The following is a 20,895-nucleotide window of genomic DNA, read 5'->3' on the forward strand; positions in this document are numbered from 1 at the left end:
ATTTAAACAGATCAATTTCAAGCAATTAAATAGAAGACACCATCAGAAGCCTACTAACCAAGAAAATCCCAGGACTGGGTAAATACACAGCTGAATTCTACAAGACCTATAAAGAAGACCTAATACCTATACTCTTCAAATTATTTCATGAAATGGAAAAAGAGGCAGCACTTCCAAACTCATGAGGACAATATCACCCTGATTCTAAATCCAGGCAAAGACACAACAAAGAAAGAAAACTTCAGACCAATATCTCTAATGAACAAAGATGCAAAAATTCTCAATAAAATTCTGGCAAATCGAATACAAAAACATCAGAATGATAGGTCTCTCTTTTTTGAGCATGGTTCACATTCTCATGCTCCTTTGTGTGTTGAGCAATATTTATACGGTAGATATTTTATTTAAGTACTAGGAGAAACTGAAGCAAGTAATATTCTCTCTGACCTCTAAAAATTATGCCCTTCTTTTAGGCTGGTAGAGTGTGGCAGCTGGGGGTGAATTGTGGGGAGGCTGAGTCAGTTGGCTCTCTAGTTGATATAGGGCTGGCCTTTATTGCTTCTATAGTTTTAATTCAGCTCATTCCTGAGTTGTGTGTTACAAGGTATTATCATCTGAGCGTTATTGAGAATCTGGCAATCTCTTCTTTGACTTTTCAACTGTGCTGCTAGCTTTCGAAACCATGGCGTATATCTTTCTGCTTTACAACTCCAATGTGTACTTTTAGGGTTAATGTAGAGTTGTCTTTTAGTTTTTATTTTTTATTTTTTTAATTTTTTAATTTTTTTTGTCTTTTAGTTTTTAGTTCCACTTCTTTAACAATTAGTTATCACTGTGACTTACCTTCCTTCTAAATGATTTTTAGGTGTCATATTTCTTTACTGGTTATACTAGGTGTTCAATAGAACTCCAATGTGATAGCTACTAGCTACATATGCAACTAAGGAACTGAATTTTTAATATTCCTTTAATTCAATAACTATCTATAACTACAGCCCATTATAATAATGAGTGGTACAGTTCTATATCTTGTATTTGTTACCAGACACTAGTATATAAAAACGTGGATGTGTAACCGATGTGATTCTGCAATCTGTATATGGGGGAAAAATGGAGTGCATAACCCACTTGAATCAATTGTATGAAATATGATATGTCAAGAGCTATGTAATGTTTTGAACAACTAATAAAAAACACAACAATTTAATATATGTAGCCATGATGAACATTTCACAGACTCATTGATCATGTTTTTAAATGTACTTCTATATTTGATACTTAAAATGTTATTTCCTTTTCATTGTTGACATTTTATGAAGCTTGAAATAGGAGGTTTGAGTTCTTTGTGTAGAAGAGAACTTGTGAAATCCAATCACTTTTGAATGAACAATTAGCTTTGTAAACTAGTATCTATGTATTTTTAAATATCAGTGAACTATTTGATCTATTTGTAGGATAATTCTCTTTACAACAAAAATCTAGCTTTATTTTGTAAGGCTTGAATATACCTTCTCTGTAGAAGTTGTAGAAACCAGCCTGAACAAGGAGAAATGTATTATCAGGCTAACAAGCTATAAAGACATAAGTAGAATTCAGTATAATTCCTAATCATGTCCTGTCACACCCTGCTTCCCAACCTGTTTATGCTATTCTAGAACTTGCCTGGTGATGGGCTGGGAGTAGGACACTGAGTACTAATTTGGTGTCACCACTATATTAGGGAAATTGCCTTTGTAAAACTGCTTGGTTTTTCTACTCTATAAAGCAAAGGTCACTTGTTACTAGAATCTGTAATTGAATGATTTTAAGATTAGAAGGAATGATTTTTGAGGTTGTTCGATTTCTCATCTACTTTTAGATAGGATGGTTTCTGAAAACTTTTCACCACTTTTTATTATTAAAGATTCTGTTTCCGAATGCCCCTTGAAATCACAGTGACAATATGATTTCCTCTGTTTTTTCCACTTTTGGAATTAGATAAATGTTGGGAGAGGGAATGCTTATATGTGTGCTCTTTTATCTTTCTATGTAGCTGGACAAATTTGCCAGCATAAGAATTCCAGGGAGCAAGAAAGAGAGAACTCCTCTTCCCAACGTGAAGACTGTGTTTGCAGGCCATGACTGCTCATCAGCACCTTCAGAGATCATGGGAAGCATCCCAAAGCCACTGTCAGAGAATGAAGTCCTACAGCTTTTTGAAGAGATGATGGTAAGAATTTTGATTCTCTATAAAATGATGTGAAGTCTGTTATGTTCTTGTGAAAGAACTCCAAACATATTTGCAAGTTAGGTTTTACAGGGTGATTGCAGATGTTTCTGAAGATAGCACTTCAACCATAGTTGGCTTTTGGACCATGCTTTTTTGTGTGTGCCTTTTCTGCTAGAGACACATGGTGTCATTTGAGGCCAGGTGATTCTTTGAGTCAACCTGTGGTATTTCCAAACTAATTTGACTAATAACCCACATGTTATGTATACTGAAGTCATTTGCTATAAATAAATGCTAATTTAATCTAAATAAATTTATTTACATATATAGTTCCTACTTCTAAGTTGCTTATCTTCTAGGATTCCCAACAAACATTTGAAAAATGAGTAAGAAATGTCAGAAAGTAGTATTTAATAATTAAGTTCTTTATAAGTTCATTGTAGGAAGAACTACATTAGTTTTTGATATATCTAATTATTTTCTGTGAAAACCACAATAGATAGAGTATTAAGTAGTTTGGGAAAATTTAGTAGAAATGGTGAAGGAAGCCAGGTCTCAACTCAGGATAGGATTTGTGTAGACAGAGGGTGGGGGAAATCTTTGAGAATAATGAAATGACAGTGAGCTCAGATGTAGAGCTAGGTCAAAAATAAAGGTCAGATAAATTAGATTGGAGTGATAACTTGAGTCAGATTAGGAAAGGATTTTGTGTGTCATCCTGAGGAATTGTCTCTTTTTTCTGAATCATGACTTACTCTGGTTATGTCTGTTCTTCTGTGTATTGTTTTTGACTGCCTTATCAATTTTTAGAGAAATTGATAGCTCATCTAGCCCACTCCACCCCGTTTTTGAAATTACTTTCTGTGTCCTGTGGTGTTTTTGCACCCTGCCTTTCTTAGCTTTTATTCTATAGCTAGCCCATTTCACCAAGAGGAACTCCATTTCCATGGCGAGAGTGAACAGCTGGTCTAACTGATGAGCTGAAATCAGTGACGTATTTGCCGTTATGCTGCCTTATTTTTTATTCATCACAAGATTTGTGTCCAGTATTACACATGGAGGTTCAGAAGACACCAGAAAAAATCCATGCGTAGTTTGTGCCTTCAAAGGGTTTTTCATAGTGTCAGTGATTCCTAACTATTTATCACAGAGCATAGTAGTATTTTTGCGTGAACCCTAGACTATGCCTGGTCTTGTTGAAATGCTAGTTTTGGTTTGTTAACCACATATGTATAACTCCTTCTCCACTCTTTTCACACTATGAGTTGATATATTTTCAACCAAGAACCAGAAAAAAACAACCTTTTCTCCTTTTGGTAGCCTTTGCCACTATTGGTAAGGTTTGTATGAAACCAGCTCTCTTTAGTGTACTGTTAAGGACTTAGGATGGTAAAGTGCCCTTTTCTTCCTCTTTTCCATGCACTGTAAAAGGAATCACTTATTTTCATAACCCATGAAATTTTGGAATGGTAGTTTTATGGCTCACTTGTGACTACCTTACGTTTTTTGGTCATAGTAGTAGGTGACATATGAATAAGCAGAGGAAGGAGCCTGTTGATGTTAAAGATTCATGGAAACCACATTTTATTACCACACATAGTTAAAAGGAAAACTACCCAGGAAGTATTGAATATAGTTTGTTATTTTTGTTGTTGATGTTGCTGTTACCCAGGAAAGGAAGATGATTTGTCAATTTTAATAAGACTATGGTGCAGATGGCAATATGCATTTTTGAAGTATTGACAGAATACTTCTTTGGTAAGTGGGCTAGATCCCTTGTTAAACCTAGGACAGGTCTGCCTGAGGCAGATCTTCTGCAGTCAAGGTTTTACTTTACTCAGCAGAAATAAAGTGAAACTGTTGCTTTGGTAGGAATATTCAGTATGCTAAGGAATGAGTCTGCCTCACTAAGTTATTGTTCAAAAATAAGGAACAGATTCTTTACTTTCCTTACTGATTCTTTGAGTAAATCACAATATGCTGAAGGGAAAAGGTGCTGTTGATTCCAAAGCTGAAAACTAAAGAAGTTGAGAAGGATCTTTTCCTCCTCTAAATGTCAATCAGTGATATTCTTGAGACTTTTCAGGGTGCCACATTTAAAAAAAATTATTTTTACAAACTTAAAATTGTTTCTATGTGAAGAATGATAGATTTCAACTGGATTTGATTTTTTTTTTCTTACACATATCTCCATTAATAAAAACTGTTTGAGAAAGTTACACTTAATAATTGGCCATGTTAACTTTTTGGCACTTGCACCTTTGGAAATTTCATGCTAAAAATTGTATATAGTTCTTTGTTTTGGTGGTATGCAATTAAAAAATATATATTATTACTTATCAATTTATCAAAAGTTTCATTTTTATATGAAGTAAAAACTTGGTTTTGGAGAATGCTTCTTTTTTCTCCTGAAGACAGTCCTTTTGGAAGACTGTGCTGACTTAATAACTTAATGAATGTGAAGTACAGCATAAGACTTGAACATTTGTACTCATTTAGCTTTTACTTAGGATATGGGTTTACTGCGTCTCTGTAATAGCCTAGTTTTTGTATGCTTTCCTAAAGTAGTGATGAGCTTTTGGTTCTACTTTTTAAGGATTCTTTCCCCATTTGTCTTTGGGGAAAGTTGGAGTTTTACCCATAACTTTTTACCCAAAAGCCCATCTTGGTTCCTTTGTGGATATTAGATATAATGTGAAATAGTTGTGTTCATTACTGTCTGTATAGTTGATTTCTGGAGTTTCTTCCAGTGGTTCCTTTTATACTCCTTGTAGATACACATAGCTGGGTTTTGAAGCTGAAAGTGACTTGTTTATTCCAGCTTTTGCCTCCAGCTCTTGCTCTCTCAACTTATTTTTCCCTGACCCTGAATAAAATTCCAGGCAGGTCCTACAGCTTTATTGCTGTAGGTGGTAAAAACCATGGCTTAGGTTAAATAACTTGGTTTTCATCCCAAGAAAACAGTTGCTTTTTTTCTTTTGCCAGCTTGCTCTGCTTGGAGCCTGCAGAAGGCTCTGCTGTTGTGGTGTGGTTGGCTCCTGCTTCCTATCCTTGCCTTTCTGCCCTACTTTCTAGACTGAATCTGTCTCCTCCAGGATAAGACTGGAGATGAGGAGAGACAAGTACTTCCTGCTCTAGGGCATTTATAAGCACCATTGGTATCCTGGGGTGTTATGTTAATTTCTTATTGCTGCTGGTGCAAATTGCCATGGATTTAGGGGTTCAAAACAACATAAATGGACAATAGTTGTGTAGATCAGAAATCCAGCTTGACCTCATTGGTTCTGTGAGTTTCTTGAAGCTGAAACCAGTGCCAGCTGGCTAGGCTCCCAGTACAGACTTTGTGAAGGATCTTCCAGGTTTATTGTTGTTGTTGGCAGGATCCAATTCCTTGCAGTTGTGGGACTGATGTTCCTTTTTCCTTGATGGCTAACAGTTGGGGACTGCTTTTAGTTTTAGAGATCTCCTGTATCTCAGATACATTGAATCTGTCTTATGCTTACAATTTCTGACTACTTGTTTTGATGCAAATCTTCTTCCTCTGTTAGAGAAAGTGTTCTGCTTTAATTGGCCCCCTTTATGTTTTCCAGATAAACCCAGATAATTTATTTATTGTAAGATTCAGTATGTTATTTACATTTGTACAGTCCATATAATGTAATTCATATATATAGGGTCCAGGGATTAGGGCAGTGTACCTCTCTGTGTGGGCCATTCTGTCTGCCATAGGTGTGGAAGATTACATATGCTGTTTCTTTGCTCCTCTGGCCTGCCTCCTCCTAATCTCACCTGTAGTTCCCATGTCACTGGTGATTTCTCCTTTGTTGGCTATCTATAGCCTTGTGTTCTGTGAATCTATTACTCTGATGGGGTTACCTTTTGTAAGCAATATTTCTTGGATTTCTCAGGCCTGAACCACCTCTGGGATACATATTGTTTTGGGAAGCTAATAATGTCATCATGTTTCTTCCAAATCCTGTCTGCTACAAAAAGAGTGGTTTACTCTGGTGGTTTCTATCAATACCTTGTAATTTTTCTAGCTGTTTTGTTTGGGGCATTTATTCCTTTAACTGTAAACAACTTTTTGATATTTGAATCATTTTTGCAACATGTGATATTGCTGACCATTTTCACTTACTGGCATTTCTTTATTCGCTTTGGGAAGTGTGATACCTTTTTTCTTGCCTGATTTTCATCCTTTCTGAATGGTTCTTTCCATATCTCCTCTTCTGTCTGTTCTTTTATTTCTTCTGAGTGTTGCTTCTGGTCCATGGCCCCTTGTATTACCTTTATCTACTGCGTTTTTTTTTTTTTTTTTCTGTGTTCTTCCTAGGAGACTGGAACCCTTCTGTGTTGTAGACTGTCCCCTATATTTTGATACCTTTCTGTGTCTTCTATAGAAGAGCAGCTTCAATTCAGCTCTTTAAAAGGTGATAAACCTTAACACAAAGAAATTGAATGTATTATATTCCTTAAAAAACAACAATAGATTTCTATTCTTTCCTTCTTTAGTTCTCTGACTGGGAAGCACACACTGAAATCTGAATCAACTTGATACTATTAAAGCATTGGTCTCATCCATTTACTTCTATTTCCTTATTAGCTCTGATTACATTTCTCCCCTGCTTTCATTAAAATTTTATTAACTCTTACTGGGGTATTGCAGTGGCTTTCTCCATTCATCTTTCTAACTCTGTTCCTTAGCCCAACATTACTCTTCTTTAGTATCTATCTATTCCCTCCCAGATTTGAGCATTGCTTACCCTGCTTGTCAGAGCTGCTGTGCTTGAGTCAAGAATTCCTTTTTAAAAATATATCTGTCTCTACACTAGATTAACTTAATGTGGTATCAAAATCCCCAATAAATGTCTGTTGAGTTCGTTAAGCTAAGTGCAGTGTCCGAACTTTTAAGATTTGTAAGATATTATATTTCTATTCAGATCCTAAGATTAGATGGAGATTAACTTTAATTGCTAGTCTTCCCAATAACACAAAAACATTAAAATAATGAGTGGAAGAGATTTTTCATGCATTCATACCTTTTTTCATTTTCTCACTTTCAGTTGAGAGAATGAAGCTTTGCAAGCAGGGTTATGTATCAGAATGCTATCATTAACAGGCATTAAATGAGTGCCAATCATTTCAGAATCATTCTGACAAAAATTAACTTCTGGACTTCTTGTCCAAAATTATGTGGTGGAAAATGGTCTAATCAAATTGCTCAAAGAACTCAGGTATAAAGAATGATGCTTTAATCTTTTCCTGGGAAGATATTTATTAAGCTTTATTATAAAGTAGGAGAAAACACATTTATTTGATGTCATCATCATCTCTTAGGCATGTGTGTGAAGTGTCTCCTGCTTCAAGAGCTTAGATGAATAATGCATATATTGCCTTTTTAGTGAGGGGAAACAATGTGGATAATACTAATAGTACTCACATTTGATTTTGAAATAATTTTCAATGTATAATCTAAAGTGGAATATACTTCAGGAGTATTTTCCTAATTAGAATACTTTAGGCATTTAAAAATATAAAGAACATAATATAACCATAGATATAATTGAAGTCCCTTGTATTGCTTCCAATTTAATTTTTCCTGGAGGCGAACAGTGGGTACTTTTTATTCTCATTTGTGAACTAAACATTTTCCTGTGTAGTAATGTACAAAAACACCCCTTTTCCTGTGAACTACTTGAAGGTAAGTTGCTGACTCAATGACAGGATAGAAAAGGATTTCTTCAATAATATACAAAAGGCACAAATCATAAAATAATTGATAAATCTGACCACATTGAGTTTTATACTGCTGTGCTTGAAACCCCATCAAAACTGAAAAGACAGGATTCAGACTGGGACTAGTTATCTGCAGGCTCAGATATCAGCTGAAAAGTTAGGTTTGGGCTAAGACAAGATCAGTAAGGGCTGACTCAGTGTCCCATAATCCTCCAATGGTTGAGTGTATATTTTCTACAAATAAGGACTCATCGTTGTAACTATATTACAACTACAACTCAAATGAGAAAGTTAACACTAATTGGTTTCTACCAACGAATCCTAAGACATTGTTCAAGTTTTATTAGCAGTACCAATGATGCCCTTTATGAAAAAGTAATCTGGTTCAGAGTCATGCATTGTGTTTAGTTGTCATGTTTTAAAAATCTTCAGTCAGGAATACTATCTGTCTTTGCTCAGATTTTATGAATTTGATGCTTTTGAAGATTTCCGGGTGGCTAATTTGGAGAATGTCCCTCTTTTTTCATTGCTTTTTTAAGACTTCTTAAATTTTGCAAGTCTGTTGAATGTAAATGGGATACTTTGTACTTTAAATGATTTTTTTTATCATAAGTACAAGTTATGTTCTTTTATCATAAGAACATCTTGTCACATGTCTATTGATTGTTTAATCTACATTTTTGTGAACTTTTTGAATGTTCATATCATTTACCATTTTGGGGGGATATTGTCTTTTTCTTATTGATTTGTAGAATTTTTATACATCATAAATGATATCCACATGTCCAGTTTGTATATTGCCAATACCTTGTTCCATTCTGAGTTCCATCTTTTCACTTTCGGTGAAATTATTTAAAATTTCACATCTTTTATTAGTTACTCCTAGATTTATTCTTTATATGTAAGCACTCTTCTTTTTTTTTAGTCAGAATATAGTTTACTTATATTAGAGCATTATAGTTATACATAGTAGTTGCATTCATCCTGACAAAATCGTAGATGAATGGAATTTGATTTCAGTTCACCATTCCCTCTTTTCCCTCTCTCTTACTTCTCCCATCCTCCCTTCCCTCTACCATTCTCCTTCTTCTACTCTATTAGACTTCTTTTTGCTCATCTATTTATTTAAATTTGATTGATTATTTTTACTTCTACATAAAGGTGAAATTCCCTGTGTAGGTACATAATCTGATTTAATAATTCATTCTGCATTGTCTCCTCTTTCCCATCCTTTCACTCTGTCTCTTGATCTCCTACACTATTGATCTTCCCTATATTTTTGTGATATCCTTCCCTCCTCCTCTCCTTTAGTTTACTTTAGCTTCTGCATATGAGAGAAAGCAATTGACATTTGAGTTTCTGAGCCTGGCTTATTTCAGTTAGCATGATGTTCTTCATTTCTATCAATTTACAAGCAAATGCCATAATTTTATTCTTTATGGCTAATAGAACTTCATCAGTTATATATACCACTATTTATTCATCCATTCATTTATTGATGGACATCTGGGTTGAATCCATTATTTAGCTAGAGTCAATTGTGCAGCTATAAACATTGAGGTGGCTGTATCACTACAGTATGCGAATTTTAGTTCTTTGGGAAAAATATCAAGGAGTGGGATAGCTGGGTCATATGGTGGTTTCATTTCTAGGTTTTTGAGGAATCTTCATACTGTGTTCCAGAGTGCAGTCCCTTAAACAATGTATAAGTATACTCTTTTCTCCACCTTATTGTCGGCATTTATTATTGTTTGTATTCTTGATCATTGCCATTCTGACTGGAGTGAGATGAAATCTTAGTGTAGTTTTGATTTGCATTTCCCTGATTGCTAGAGACGTTGAACATTTTTCATCTATTTGTTGGCCATTTGTGTTTCTTTTGAGAAATTCTATTTAGTTCTTTTACCTATTTATTGATTAGGTTGTTTTTTAAAAAATTATTTTTATATCCTGGATATTAATGACCTATCCAAGGGCAGGTAGATGACTAAAGATTTTCTCCCATTCTGTAGGCCCTCTCTTCATGCTTTTAATAATTTCTGTGGCTGTGCAGAAGCTTTATATTTGATGTCATCCCACATATTGATTCTTGACTTAGTTTCTTGGGGGTCTTGTTAAGGAAGTCTGACCCAACACCAGTATGATAGAGTTTTGACCCTATCTTTTCTTCTATTAGTTACAAGGTTTCTGGTCTAATTCCTGTCTTTAATCCATTTTGATTTGACTTTTGTGAACAGGGAGAAATAGGGATCTAGTTTCATATTTCTCCAAATAGCTATGTAGTTTTTCCATTTGTTAAAAAGGTTGTTTTTTCTCCAGAATATAATTTTGGCATCTTTGTCAAATATCAGCTTTAAGTATGTGGATTTTTCTGAGTCTTCTATTACGTTCCATTGGTTTTCGAGTTGATTTTTATGCCCATACCATGCTGCTTTGTTATTATAGTTCTGTAGTTTAATTTCACATCAACTATTGTGATGCCTCCTGTGTTTCTTTTCTTATTCAATATTACTTGGTTATTCTGGATCTCTTATTATTCCAAATGAATTTAAGGACTCATTGGGATTTTTATGGTGATTGTATTAAATCTGTTTATTGATTTTGGTACGATGGTCATTTTGACAGTATTAATTCTGTTTGTCCAAGATGGGAAGTCTCTCCATATTCTAAGTTCTCCTTCAATTTCTTTCTTCAGTGTTCTATAATTTCTGTTGTCTTTTACTTCCTTGGTTAAGCACGCTTTCTAATAAAAATAACTTTTGTTTGAGTATGGTTTGGTATTCAGTAACCTTGTTGAACTCTCATTAGTGGTTTTTATCTTATTTTTTAGTTGTAGATGGACACAATGTCTTTATTTTGTTTGTTTATTTTTATGTGGTGCTGAGGATTCAACCCAGTGCCTCACATGTGTGAGGCAGGCACTCTACTGCTGAGCCAAAACCCCAGCCCTTCTCACTAGTTTTTGTTTGTAGATTCACTCAAATGTGTTTTATATATATATATATATATATATATATATATATATATATTCAGAATACTTGTGAATAATAACTTATTTTTCCATTTTTATTGGTTTTATAACTTTTTTCTTTGTACTGAGTACTTTTGTACTATTAAAAGTTTTATGAGTTGTCTTTGACTATTTAGAATGTTTTTATTTTTGTATCTTAGATTTTATTCCAAATAGAATTAAATAATAAGCAACCTGAATTAGAGGTAGAAGATGTTCTTTGCTGAAAATTTCTATGTGCTTGCCTGATACTTGCTTTATTCTCCAAAATGTTTTATTCTGCTCTCAGAATGAGGCTCAGACTGGCCAATTTTAAGATGCCTTTTCTTATACTCCAGAAAAAGTATTCATATTTTTTCCTCTTGTCCAAAAATATTTAGTAAAGTCCTCCCCCGATTTTTGCATTATATTTACATTAAATTGGCTTGTCCTCACTAGACTGGCGAGTTCTATAGGGTAGACACTTGACTCTGTTAATTTTTTATCCTTCAAATTAAGTATGTCCTGTATTATTGATTATATGAGTGAAACTGTATATGCTACATTCATTTCTTGTTTCATGAGACAATTTTCCAGTCTTTTTTTTTTGTCAGAAACTTAATTTATTGGATCATAAACATTTATCCTTACTCATTTTTGTGCTCATAGTGCCTTGAACATATTATATATATTCAGTAGTGAATTGTCAAATGTGTTGATTTGTTTCTTTCTTGCTTTGGTAAATACCATGTTGAAATAATCAAATGATATGTGAGTCTTCATGGAGTTAAATATCAGTATGTTTTTGTGTTTTTCTTTCTTTTTTGCAGTGCTGTGGATCAAACCCAGGGCCTCACATACACTAAGCAAGCACTCTACCACTGAGCTACATCCCCACTGTCTTTGTGTTCTCAGAGCTTTTTAGTTCATTCAACAGAATATCTTTGCCTGGGGTAAACTTAGGATCCAGAGGAAGAAAGAAGAACTCAAGTGAACAGATAAAATCAAACACTACTATGTATGCTTGGTACTTTTTAATACTGTCGGTGGGAGTAGGATTCATCTAGCTAAATTTGGTCTACGTTGCCACTCTTTGGTACACACCAATGACAATTTTTCTTTTTTCTACCCTTTTTGCTTTAATCCTTGGTGTTTAGGGATTTATGCATAGCTCTTCCTCTAGTCAACTAAATGAGTGCCTACTGGGTTAAGCACATAAGACATGCTATAAGGGTCACCAGGAGACTGCTCGTAAAGAAAAACCAACAAAGACCTCTTTTTATCAGTTCTTGTGTTTTTTGACTGCTGTATAGTCCCACCAGCACTTATTTTAAGTATTAATATTATTACAATCCTACTTTCCTATATTATGAGCATTTTTAATATTTCACCAACTAAAAGGCATATTTAAGGTTTGTAATATAAAAAATGAGAAAGGTTCTGTGGGAATGCTTTTTCTGATCTGTTAGTTTTCATCTTTTTTCTTTCACTATTGAGTATAAGTCAAAAAGTTCAAGGTGGTTTAAGAGCAATCCAAATGATCCAAATAGGAGGAAGAGGACAATAGTGCAAGGAGATTGTCATGTGGGTTCATGGGTTGTGTTTGTTGGGGGATAATGTCAATGTGTGTTTGTTTTTTGTAGATCTAGATAAATGAGAAAATAAATGATTGAGGAGCTGTGATTTTTGCTTGGTGACAGTTTGCAGTACCAATAAAATTGTTAGAAATTTTAAAAAGATAAACATTACAGTAATGTTTTACCATGCTGTTCGACCAATCAGGAGGTTTTCAGGCACATCTTCTTCAACTGGGAAGGTCTTTTCTCAGTCCTGTTTTTTTTTCTATAGAAAGGTCACTCTTTGGATCTGAAGTCAAACCGCTGTTTTCTTCTGTATGTAATTTGCAAGGAAATGGTTATTTGTTTTTTTAGAATTTTTTTTTTTTTTTTAGTTTTACACGGACACAACACTTTAATTTTTTATTTTGTTTTATTTTTATATGGTGCCAGGGATCGAACCCAGTGCCTTACACATGCTAGGCAAGCACTCTACCACTGAGCCACATCCTCAGCCCAGATTATTTGTCTTGAAAAGTAGAAAAAGTAGATGAGTTAATGAAACTCTATCAGTGGCAGTGTTCTTTTCTGCAGGGTTACAGATAGTTGTTGGCAGTTGTGGGTTTTGTGCATGTGCTTGAACAGTACTTGTTCAAGCAAGGTTCTCTTCCTAAACAAATGAGACTCAGACCACACCCTGCAAATTTAGAGTGCTTCTTGTTCGTTCTACTAAAATTCATACTATATAAGACATAGGACACTTGAATTTTTTTCTTGATATCATCATTAGGATAAATTGAAATTTGTTTTTTAATTAAAGTAATTCACATTCTTCCCATAAACTTCAGGTTGCATTTTTAGTTAAATAATACTGTTTATGAGTTTATTGTCAATATCTGGGTAAATGTCATTTCTCTGGTGGTTCTTCTGTTAATGAGCCAGCCATCTGACTTCCTATTAATTTTAATGAAATTGAGTAAAGACAGTGTGAAGAGAAACAAGAAGACTGAACCCAACTATTGATAAAGCCAAAAAATTTGCCTGTTTATAATCACATTTATATAAAATAGATTGTTATAAATATTTATATTGAAACAGTAAAAATGGACGGAAGGTAAAGGTATTTTTAAAATTTATTTGTTGACATCTTGAATATGAAAGATAGTAATAATTATGTTTTGGATCATTCTAATTATTTATAAACCCCATCTAAAATTAAAAAAAATTACTGAATTATAGAATTAGATATGATTCATTTAGTCTGCCCTACTTTAGAGTATATAATGACCTGGAAAGGGTCATAAAATTTCCTACTTTTTGTCAGCAAACCATTCATGGTAGTAAATATCTACCTGAATGTAGGGATAAATATCAGTAAGATCTTTGACATTGTGGATGTTGAAGAGAAATTCAGATGTGGTTAAAAAGAGAAGTACACTTTGAGAAGAACTATGGGTATGTTCCTGGAGAGACAATGGGGGATAATTGTGGGTCTCTTCTGAAGATGTGGGTGTAGCAATGTAATGTTAGTAAGACAGAGGATGTTACCAAGAATAATTATGTTGGCTTTAACCCATGAGACAGAACTATGGAAATCAGATGATTATTGACTTTCTTTAATTAATTTAAAAAATGAATGCTTTTGCTATTTCTGTGTTTCTAGTTTTATCTTCCAATATTATACTTATTGATTCATATGGATGTTTGATCTACTATAATACAGCAGTCATTTTGAAACTCCTGTCTTTCCTCTGTTTGTCTGTAGTGTTTTTCCTTTTTGATTGAATTACCCACACCTGACCATCTTCAACAACTTGCTTGTATGTATTGGTGTAGTTCTACAAATAGTCAATCATTTTAAATTTAATTTGTCTCTCCATGGTGTTAACTATCCCACTCAACTTGATGCATGTAAATTTAAGGAGCTTGCTATCTTGAAAATCTACATCCATGAATGAAAATATTGAGCTTAATGTTTATAATTCAGTTGAAAAAAATGTCCACTCTATTGCCATTCTCTGCATGATAGCTCCTTAGTGTTCTAAATAGTTGCATGTATGTGCCCAGGTATTAATATTCATTTTTTTCTTTCCTTGGCTTTACCAAAGAAAATGTGGAAACATTTATTTTGTGCCAGCATTTTCTCAGTCTAATATGGAGTCAGAAATCAGTAGTAGGAAGCCAGTATTCTTCTGGTTTGTGGCAACTTCTGGCCCTGTCAAACCCACAGAATCTTTTGGAGTATCTGAGAAGGTGCTGACTTGGTGTGAGTGGTCTCAGTCCTATCTACCCCTTTACCAGGTGCCACAGGGAAGTGTTCAATCACACATTGATTCTTTTCTATATCCCTGATGTTGTCCCCTATAAAATTGATGGATTTTAGCTTCGCCTCCCTTTGTGTTGGTAACACTTTGAAGAGTCTTCTTGGTGATAGCAAAGCATGGGACATCAAGAATCAGCTCAGTGTTGGCAATCTTAGTGTTCAGCTCCATAGTATTAGACCCCCAGGAAATGGGATTTAATGATAATGGAGACCAAAAAATATGGAAATAAAAATGGGGAGACTAGATTGATTAGAGTTCAAAAATAAGCCATAGAACCATGGTTAACTTCAAGAATTCCCCTGAAGTTTTTCTCAATATCTCAAGTTGAGGTATATAGAAGATATAGTAGATTGACATATACAGGTTTAGGAAGGGGATACCTAAATTGGTTATTGGTAAGGATTAAATAATGCTTATAAATTTAGCACATTGCCTAGTTCAGCCATTTAACCATTATTTCAGATCATAGGATACTAAGGTCTTTGGAAAAGGCCATTGGGGAAATGAGTAAGAAGGATGGTTTAAGAGGGTAGGGTTAGATGAGAATGGGATGAAGTGTAAGTAACCAAGGACCTTGTGTTTAGGAAACTCAAGAGTGCCTTGTTTCTAGCTTTGGGTTGGACTTTTGTTTTTATCCAGGTTCAAACCCTTGGTCTTACTAGTCTTGGATTTGTCTTCATAGTGGTTTCTTCCCTTGCCTCTCCTCTCCTCCATCCATTCAGTTAGTGTGTGTTTACTACAGCAAACATTCCCAAAACCTAGTTATTTATTTTTTTAAGATTTTTGAGGACTTGTCAATTTTTTAAAAGAAAGAGTGATGTTCCATTTTTATTGTTTTCAAATTATTCATAAAATTGTTCAAAATATTTTAATTTCATCCTTCTCTCCACCCACCCAGTACTGGGGATTGAACCCTGGGCTTAACTACTAAACCACATCCCCAGCCCTTTTTTATTTTGACACAGGGTCTCACCAAGTCATTTAGGCCTAGGTAAGTTGCTGAGGCTGACTTTGAATTTGTGATCCTCTTGCCTCAGCCTACTGAGCCACTGGGATTACAGGCATGCATCCCCCATGCCTGGCTTATTTTAATGTTTTAAAACTTTTACTTTGAAATAATTTTAGCGTTGCAATTTTAGAGTTCTTCTATACTCTTTACTTGGCTTTCCCTAATATCAGCATCTTATATAACATTAGGACAATTATTAAAAATAAGAAAAAATACATAGATACTACTAACTAAATTGTATACTTTATTTCCAGTTATGTCTTTTTATATTCCAGGTTCCAATCCAAACCACACTTTGCATTTAGTCACCATGTCTCCTTTGCCACCTCCAGTCAAGGACAGTTCTTTATGTTTTATGACCTTGACACTCCTGGTTATTTGTGTAAAGGGTCCTCAATTTGGGTTTATCTTTTTTTAATTTTTCTTTTCTCCTTTCTCATGGTTATTGAGGAATATTTTGGGAAGAATACTGTAGAGATCATATACCCTCTCAGTATATCTTTATCAGGGAATAAGTAATGTGTTAACTGTTTATAGAGGGAGGGATTTCCTGCTCATTGCTATACTAACCATCTGGAGAAAGGCTGGCAGGAAAGTAGGTCCATTCAATGCTGGCTCTGAGGAACAAGAGGAGAACTTTCTGTAATTAATCTCCAAAGATGAGTCAGGGGCAAGGAAAGCTTTTAGAAGAGAAATCAGAGTGGGACAAAAGGCAGGTAATATCCATGTGTAGGTTTAGCTAGGTACTGTTAATCAAAAATATTTTGGTATTGGGGGAAATTCATGGGATCCAAAAAAACCCAAGTTGCCAGGAAAGTACCTTATTCTAGAGATTATCTCTTCCACAGATCACCTGTGTCTGTTTTTGTCCCAGTCTCTGCCTCTAGGGAATCTCACCTAAGACAATGGAGATACAATTGAGCAAATAGAAACTGAGAATTGTGAAAATTAAAGACTTTCTCATTGTTCTCTCCGGCTGACCTTTTGCTGCTTAGTTTGTCCAATAGCCTTCGGAGATACTTGATTCTTCTGGACGTACAACATATGGACACAAAGTTTCTAGGAAAAAGTTCTCAGTACATTTCCCAAGGACTTTACCATTTCCAGAAGTTAACTAGCATTGCCTCGTGAGGTTTTCTTCCTGTAGCCTGCTTCTCCATAGATTGAAAATAATTTGTTCTAAAAATCTTGTACTTTTATACTTTGAAATATGTGTTTTTCCCCCCATCTCCATTGCTCCCTTGTTCCTTTTATAAAGGGCAAAGCTTATCTTTGCCATTCCATTTCCTCAAGGACATGCAGAGAGTGATGACCTATTGCATGCAGTTCCATGCCAACTGGGTGCTCCTTGACTGTTTGTGGTGTTGGGTAGTCAATTCCTTTTTTGTGGCCTCATTTCTTCATTTCATTTTGTATTTACATTGAAGCTATCATCACAGTTTTGTCAGAAAGATTAGTGCCATATATCAGCAAGAGAGGTGGCATTAGCCAGAGGAAAACAATTGGAGAATTCCGGGTCTCTTTCTTAATTCCAGAAGAAAACACTGGCCAGAGTTCTCCAGAAAGGCATGAAGCAATAGAATATACACAAACTTAGTGATACATGAGAGAAGGTTCATTAAAGGAATTGACTTGAGAGAATATGGAGACTGTTTCTTTAAAGGCCTTCTGCAAGCAGGAGAATGGGGGAAGTCAGAAGTGTGGCTCAGTCCAAGGCCAAAGGCCTGAGAACCTGGGTGGGGGAGAAGTGAAGCAGACATTGGTTCAGGTCTCAAAATCTGACAGAAGAAGGGTGTCCCAGCTAAAGAAGAGAAAATGAATTCACCTTTCCTCTGCCTTGTTGTACTACTTGGGCCCTTAGTTGATTGGATAGTGCTTTGCCCAATTGGGTGAGGTTGAATCTTCTTAATTAGTCGATTGATTCAAATGTTCATCTCTTCTGGAATCACCTTAAGAGATCATCTAGAAATGTTGCTTCACCAGCTGTCTGGGCATTCTGAATCCCAGGGATGAACCTCAAATTAACCATCAGGACTCCTTCTGTGTATGAACTCATGTCCTCTGGAAACATCTTTCTAAAAAGAAAGTGACTGCTTTTCTTTTTCTTTGAACTATCCATCTTGAAATTTTAATTCAGTTTTGGCCACAGGTAATGGGCTTTTATGTCTTTTAGTATTCTATATCTATTAAGTATTTTAATTTGCTGGTTAAAGAGGCTGAGTTATGTTTAACAATTAGAAATTAATAGTGAATAATTTATGACAGATTCTCAGAACTCTTAGGTTTCCCCCCACCTTTTATAACAGTTATCCCCTAGCTTCCCCATTACTTGCTTCCAGTAAGATCTTTTTATTTTTACTTGTGACATGATAATTGTACATACTGATGGGGTATGGTGTGGTATTCCAACACATATACAATGTGCAGTGATCAAATTAGGGTAATTAGGGTATCTCTTACCTCAAACACTGTTTCTTTGGGTTGGAAACACTCAAAATTATTTCAGTTATTATGATGTAAAATAAATTATTAATTGTAGCAATCCACTGTGCTACAGAACATTAGAACTTAATCCTATTATCTCCTCATACCCATTGAGTAGCCCTTCTCTTTTCCCTCTCCCCCAACCACTTCCCAGCCTCTGGTTAACACTGCTTTGTACTTTCTATATGATCAACTTTTTTAGCTTCCACACATGAGGGAAAACATGTAGTGTTTGTCTCTTCCATGCCTGGCATATTTCCAGTGAAATTATTTATATAATACAAGCTACCTACATCCATAATTAAAAAATCAATATACCACCTTTCTGTACTACATAATTAGTTTGTATTTCAGTGTAAAGTGGCACTGACTATTGAAGAAAGTAAAGAAACATTCTTGAATCTCTGGTTCATACCGCTGTGAGTACAACACTACAGTACAGACTGACACAGTGTGCTGTTTTGAGGATTCAGATGCCACAAACAGTATTGGCCTGGGATACCTATGTTTCAGAAATGGAGTAGAACTATTGATAAAGCTTAAAAGAATTGTAAGTATAATTTACAGAATAGTTGGATTCTTGAGAAATTTGGTGTATTAAAACCAGGCAATACAAAATACATAATATGTTACAATTTAACAATTGGTTCCATTTTACAGTTTATATCTATTTACATAGTCTTTTTTTTTTTTAAGAGAGAGAGAGAGAGAGAGAGAGAGAGAGAGAGAGAGAGAGAGAGTGTGTTTCTTTTAATATTTATTTTTTAGTTTTCAGCGGACACAACATCTTTATTTGATCGAACCCAGGGCCGCGCGCATGCCAGGCGAGTGCGCTACCGCTTGAGCCACATCCCCAGCCCCACAGTGTTTCTTATTTTTAAAGGTCTGTGAATCTCTTGTAGGTGCAGAACACTTTTTTGTCCTGTGAGTGAAACCAGGGAAAATCTAGCAGGGATTGCTCCTATAAATGCTTAAAGCATCACCTCAGTCACTTCTAATCAGAATGCCTCTAGAAATTTCTAAAACTGCTAAGTGGTAGTAAAGCCTATTGAGAATTATTAGTTTACAGAAAAAAAATGAAATAAAACAAGCTATTATTCACCTAATTTCAAGGATATTTCTAACTGGAGTAGTGACAAGAGTGGAATTACTAATTACTACCTTTTATTGAGGTGTCAAATGGAACAATTTCTAAGATCTCAAATATTTCTCTCAAGATGAAGTGAAGGGAATTTTGAATTTTAAGTGCTTGAGGTTTGGTGGCCAAAAACTGAGTTGGATAAAGGCATAAACTTCAGTACCCGGTGAATGTAGCTCACTTATAAAAATTGGCAGAAACTTACTTACTGTTAAGTTTAAGTTTGGATAACCTGGTCAATAGATGACCCAAAGTCCTGATTTTCATGGACCTATTCTGAGTAGATATGGAGTTATGTATATTCAAGTACTTAACATTGCTTATCACATATGGCCCAGGGCTAAGGCTGGCAGGAAATCCCTTTGAGCTTCCCTTCATTTTCAGTCATTTCTTTCTTACCTCTGTCTCCCTTTCTTCTGCTCTTCCAGAGGAGCCTCTTAAGCAATGTAATTGATAGCAATTCTTAGGTTTGTATGGATATGCCTGACTTGTATTTTTAGTCAAAGTTACTTCCATAGGGACATATATGATGCTTAAACGCTTATTTTGGTTGGTGCTCTTGAGGAATGTTAGATTTTTAGGTGGTACCTGTTTATCTTAGTGTAACTTTTATGTGCTTTAGATGTTTCAGTTAATAAACTAGTTAATGTTTTAGAAAGAGATGGGGAAAATAATTAAAACCATAAGATGCTTTGTCATTTGCTGGAATCAGTTCTAGTGATTTGATTGTGTGGTGTTCTTGTAGCTTTCAGAATCGGGGAAGTGGAAGTTTATTTACTTTCTAATTTTTCTGGTACACAACAGCTCTTTCAAAACAGTACAAGATAGCTTCAGGCACAGCTGTTGTAAAAAAATAATTAAAATTGTGAATCCTAATAACCTTAGGAAAGGCAGAAATTTGCAACTGTCTAATTATCCATAGTGATGTGAATATAACTTTAATAGCCTGCTGTGAATTTAGATTTTCTGGTAAGCATTTTACCTGTTAAACTCATCGAGAATACTTTCTTCTCTCTCTCCAGCTTTCCTCTCTCTTCCTTTCTCTAGGCAGAATTACACGTAAATCATTTCAAAACAATTAATGCTGCTTTAGTCACAAATTATTGATTTTTCCATTCATAGCGTATATAGAATTGCCGCACTATTTAGATTCTAAAACTAGGCATTTTAATTGTGTTTTCCAGGAAGATATGAATTTAAATGAAGATAAAAAGGCACCATTGCGGGAAAAAGACTTCGGTATCAAAAAAGAAATGGTGATGCAGTACATTAATACTGCTTCTAAGACAGTAAGTAAAACTGTCAAGTTGAAAAATATTGCTGAAACATGATGTTGTGTGGAAAACAATGCCTTTGTCTAATGAAGTACTGAAGTGTGTGTGCCACTGTAATCAGAGGGCTTTTGAATGTATGATTAAAGGCACATGAAGTGTAATACATTTGTTTAAAA

The 20,895-nt window shown here is 34.9% G+C and overlaps 1 protein-coding gene across 3 annotated transcripts in view; it reads left to right on the forward strand.

Annotated features, from left to right (window-relative positions):
- Diaph3 (diaphanous related formin 3) overlaps positions 1-20,895 on the forward strand; it is a 481,958-nt gene that overhangs the window by 51,223 nt on the left and 409,840 nt on the right. For all 3 annotated transcript variants that reach the window (XM_046466464.2, XM_058586107.1, XM_058586106.1), the window contains 2 exons: positions 2,033-2,209; positions 20,630-20,734. In XM_046466464.2, coding sequence (XP_046322420.1) covers positions 2,033-2,209; positions 20,630-20,734 — 282 coding nt within the window. The remainder of the gene's footprint in view (positions 1-2,032; positions 2,210-20,629; positions 20,735-20,895) is intronic.

This window comes from Marmota monax, unplaced genomic scaffold (genome assembly GCF_021218885.2).
Source record: "Marmota monax isolate L192 unplaced genomic scaffold, Marmota_monax_Labrador192_F-V1.1 WCK01_AAM20220418_F8-fsc00049, whole genome shotgun sequence".
Classification (NCBI taxonomy): Eukaryota; Metazoa; Chordata; class Mammalia; order Rodentia; family Sciuridae; genus Marmota; species Marmota monax.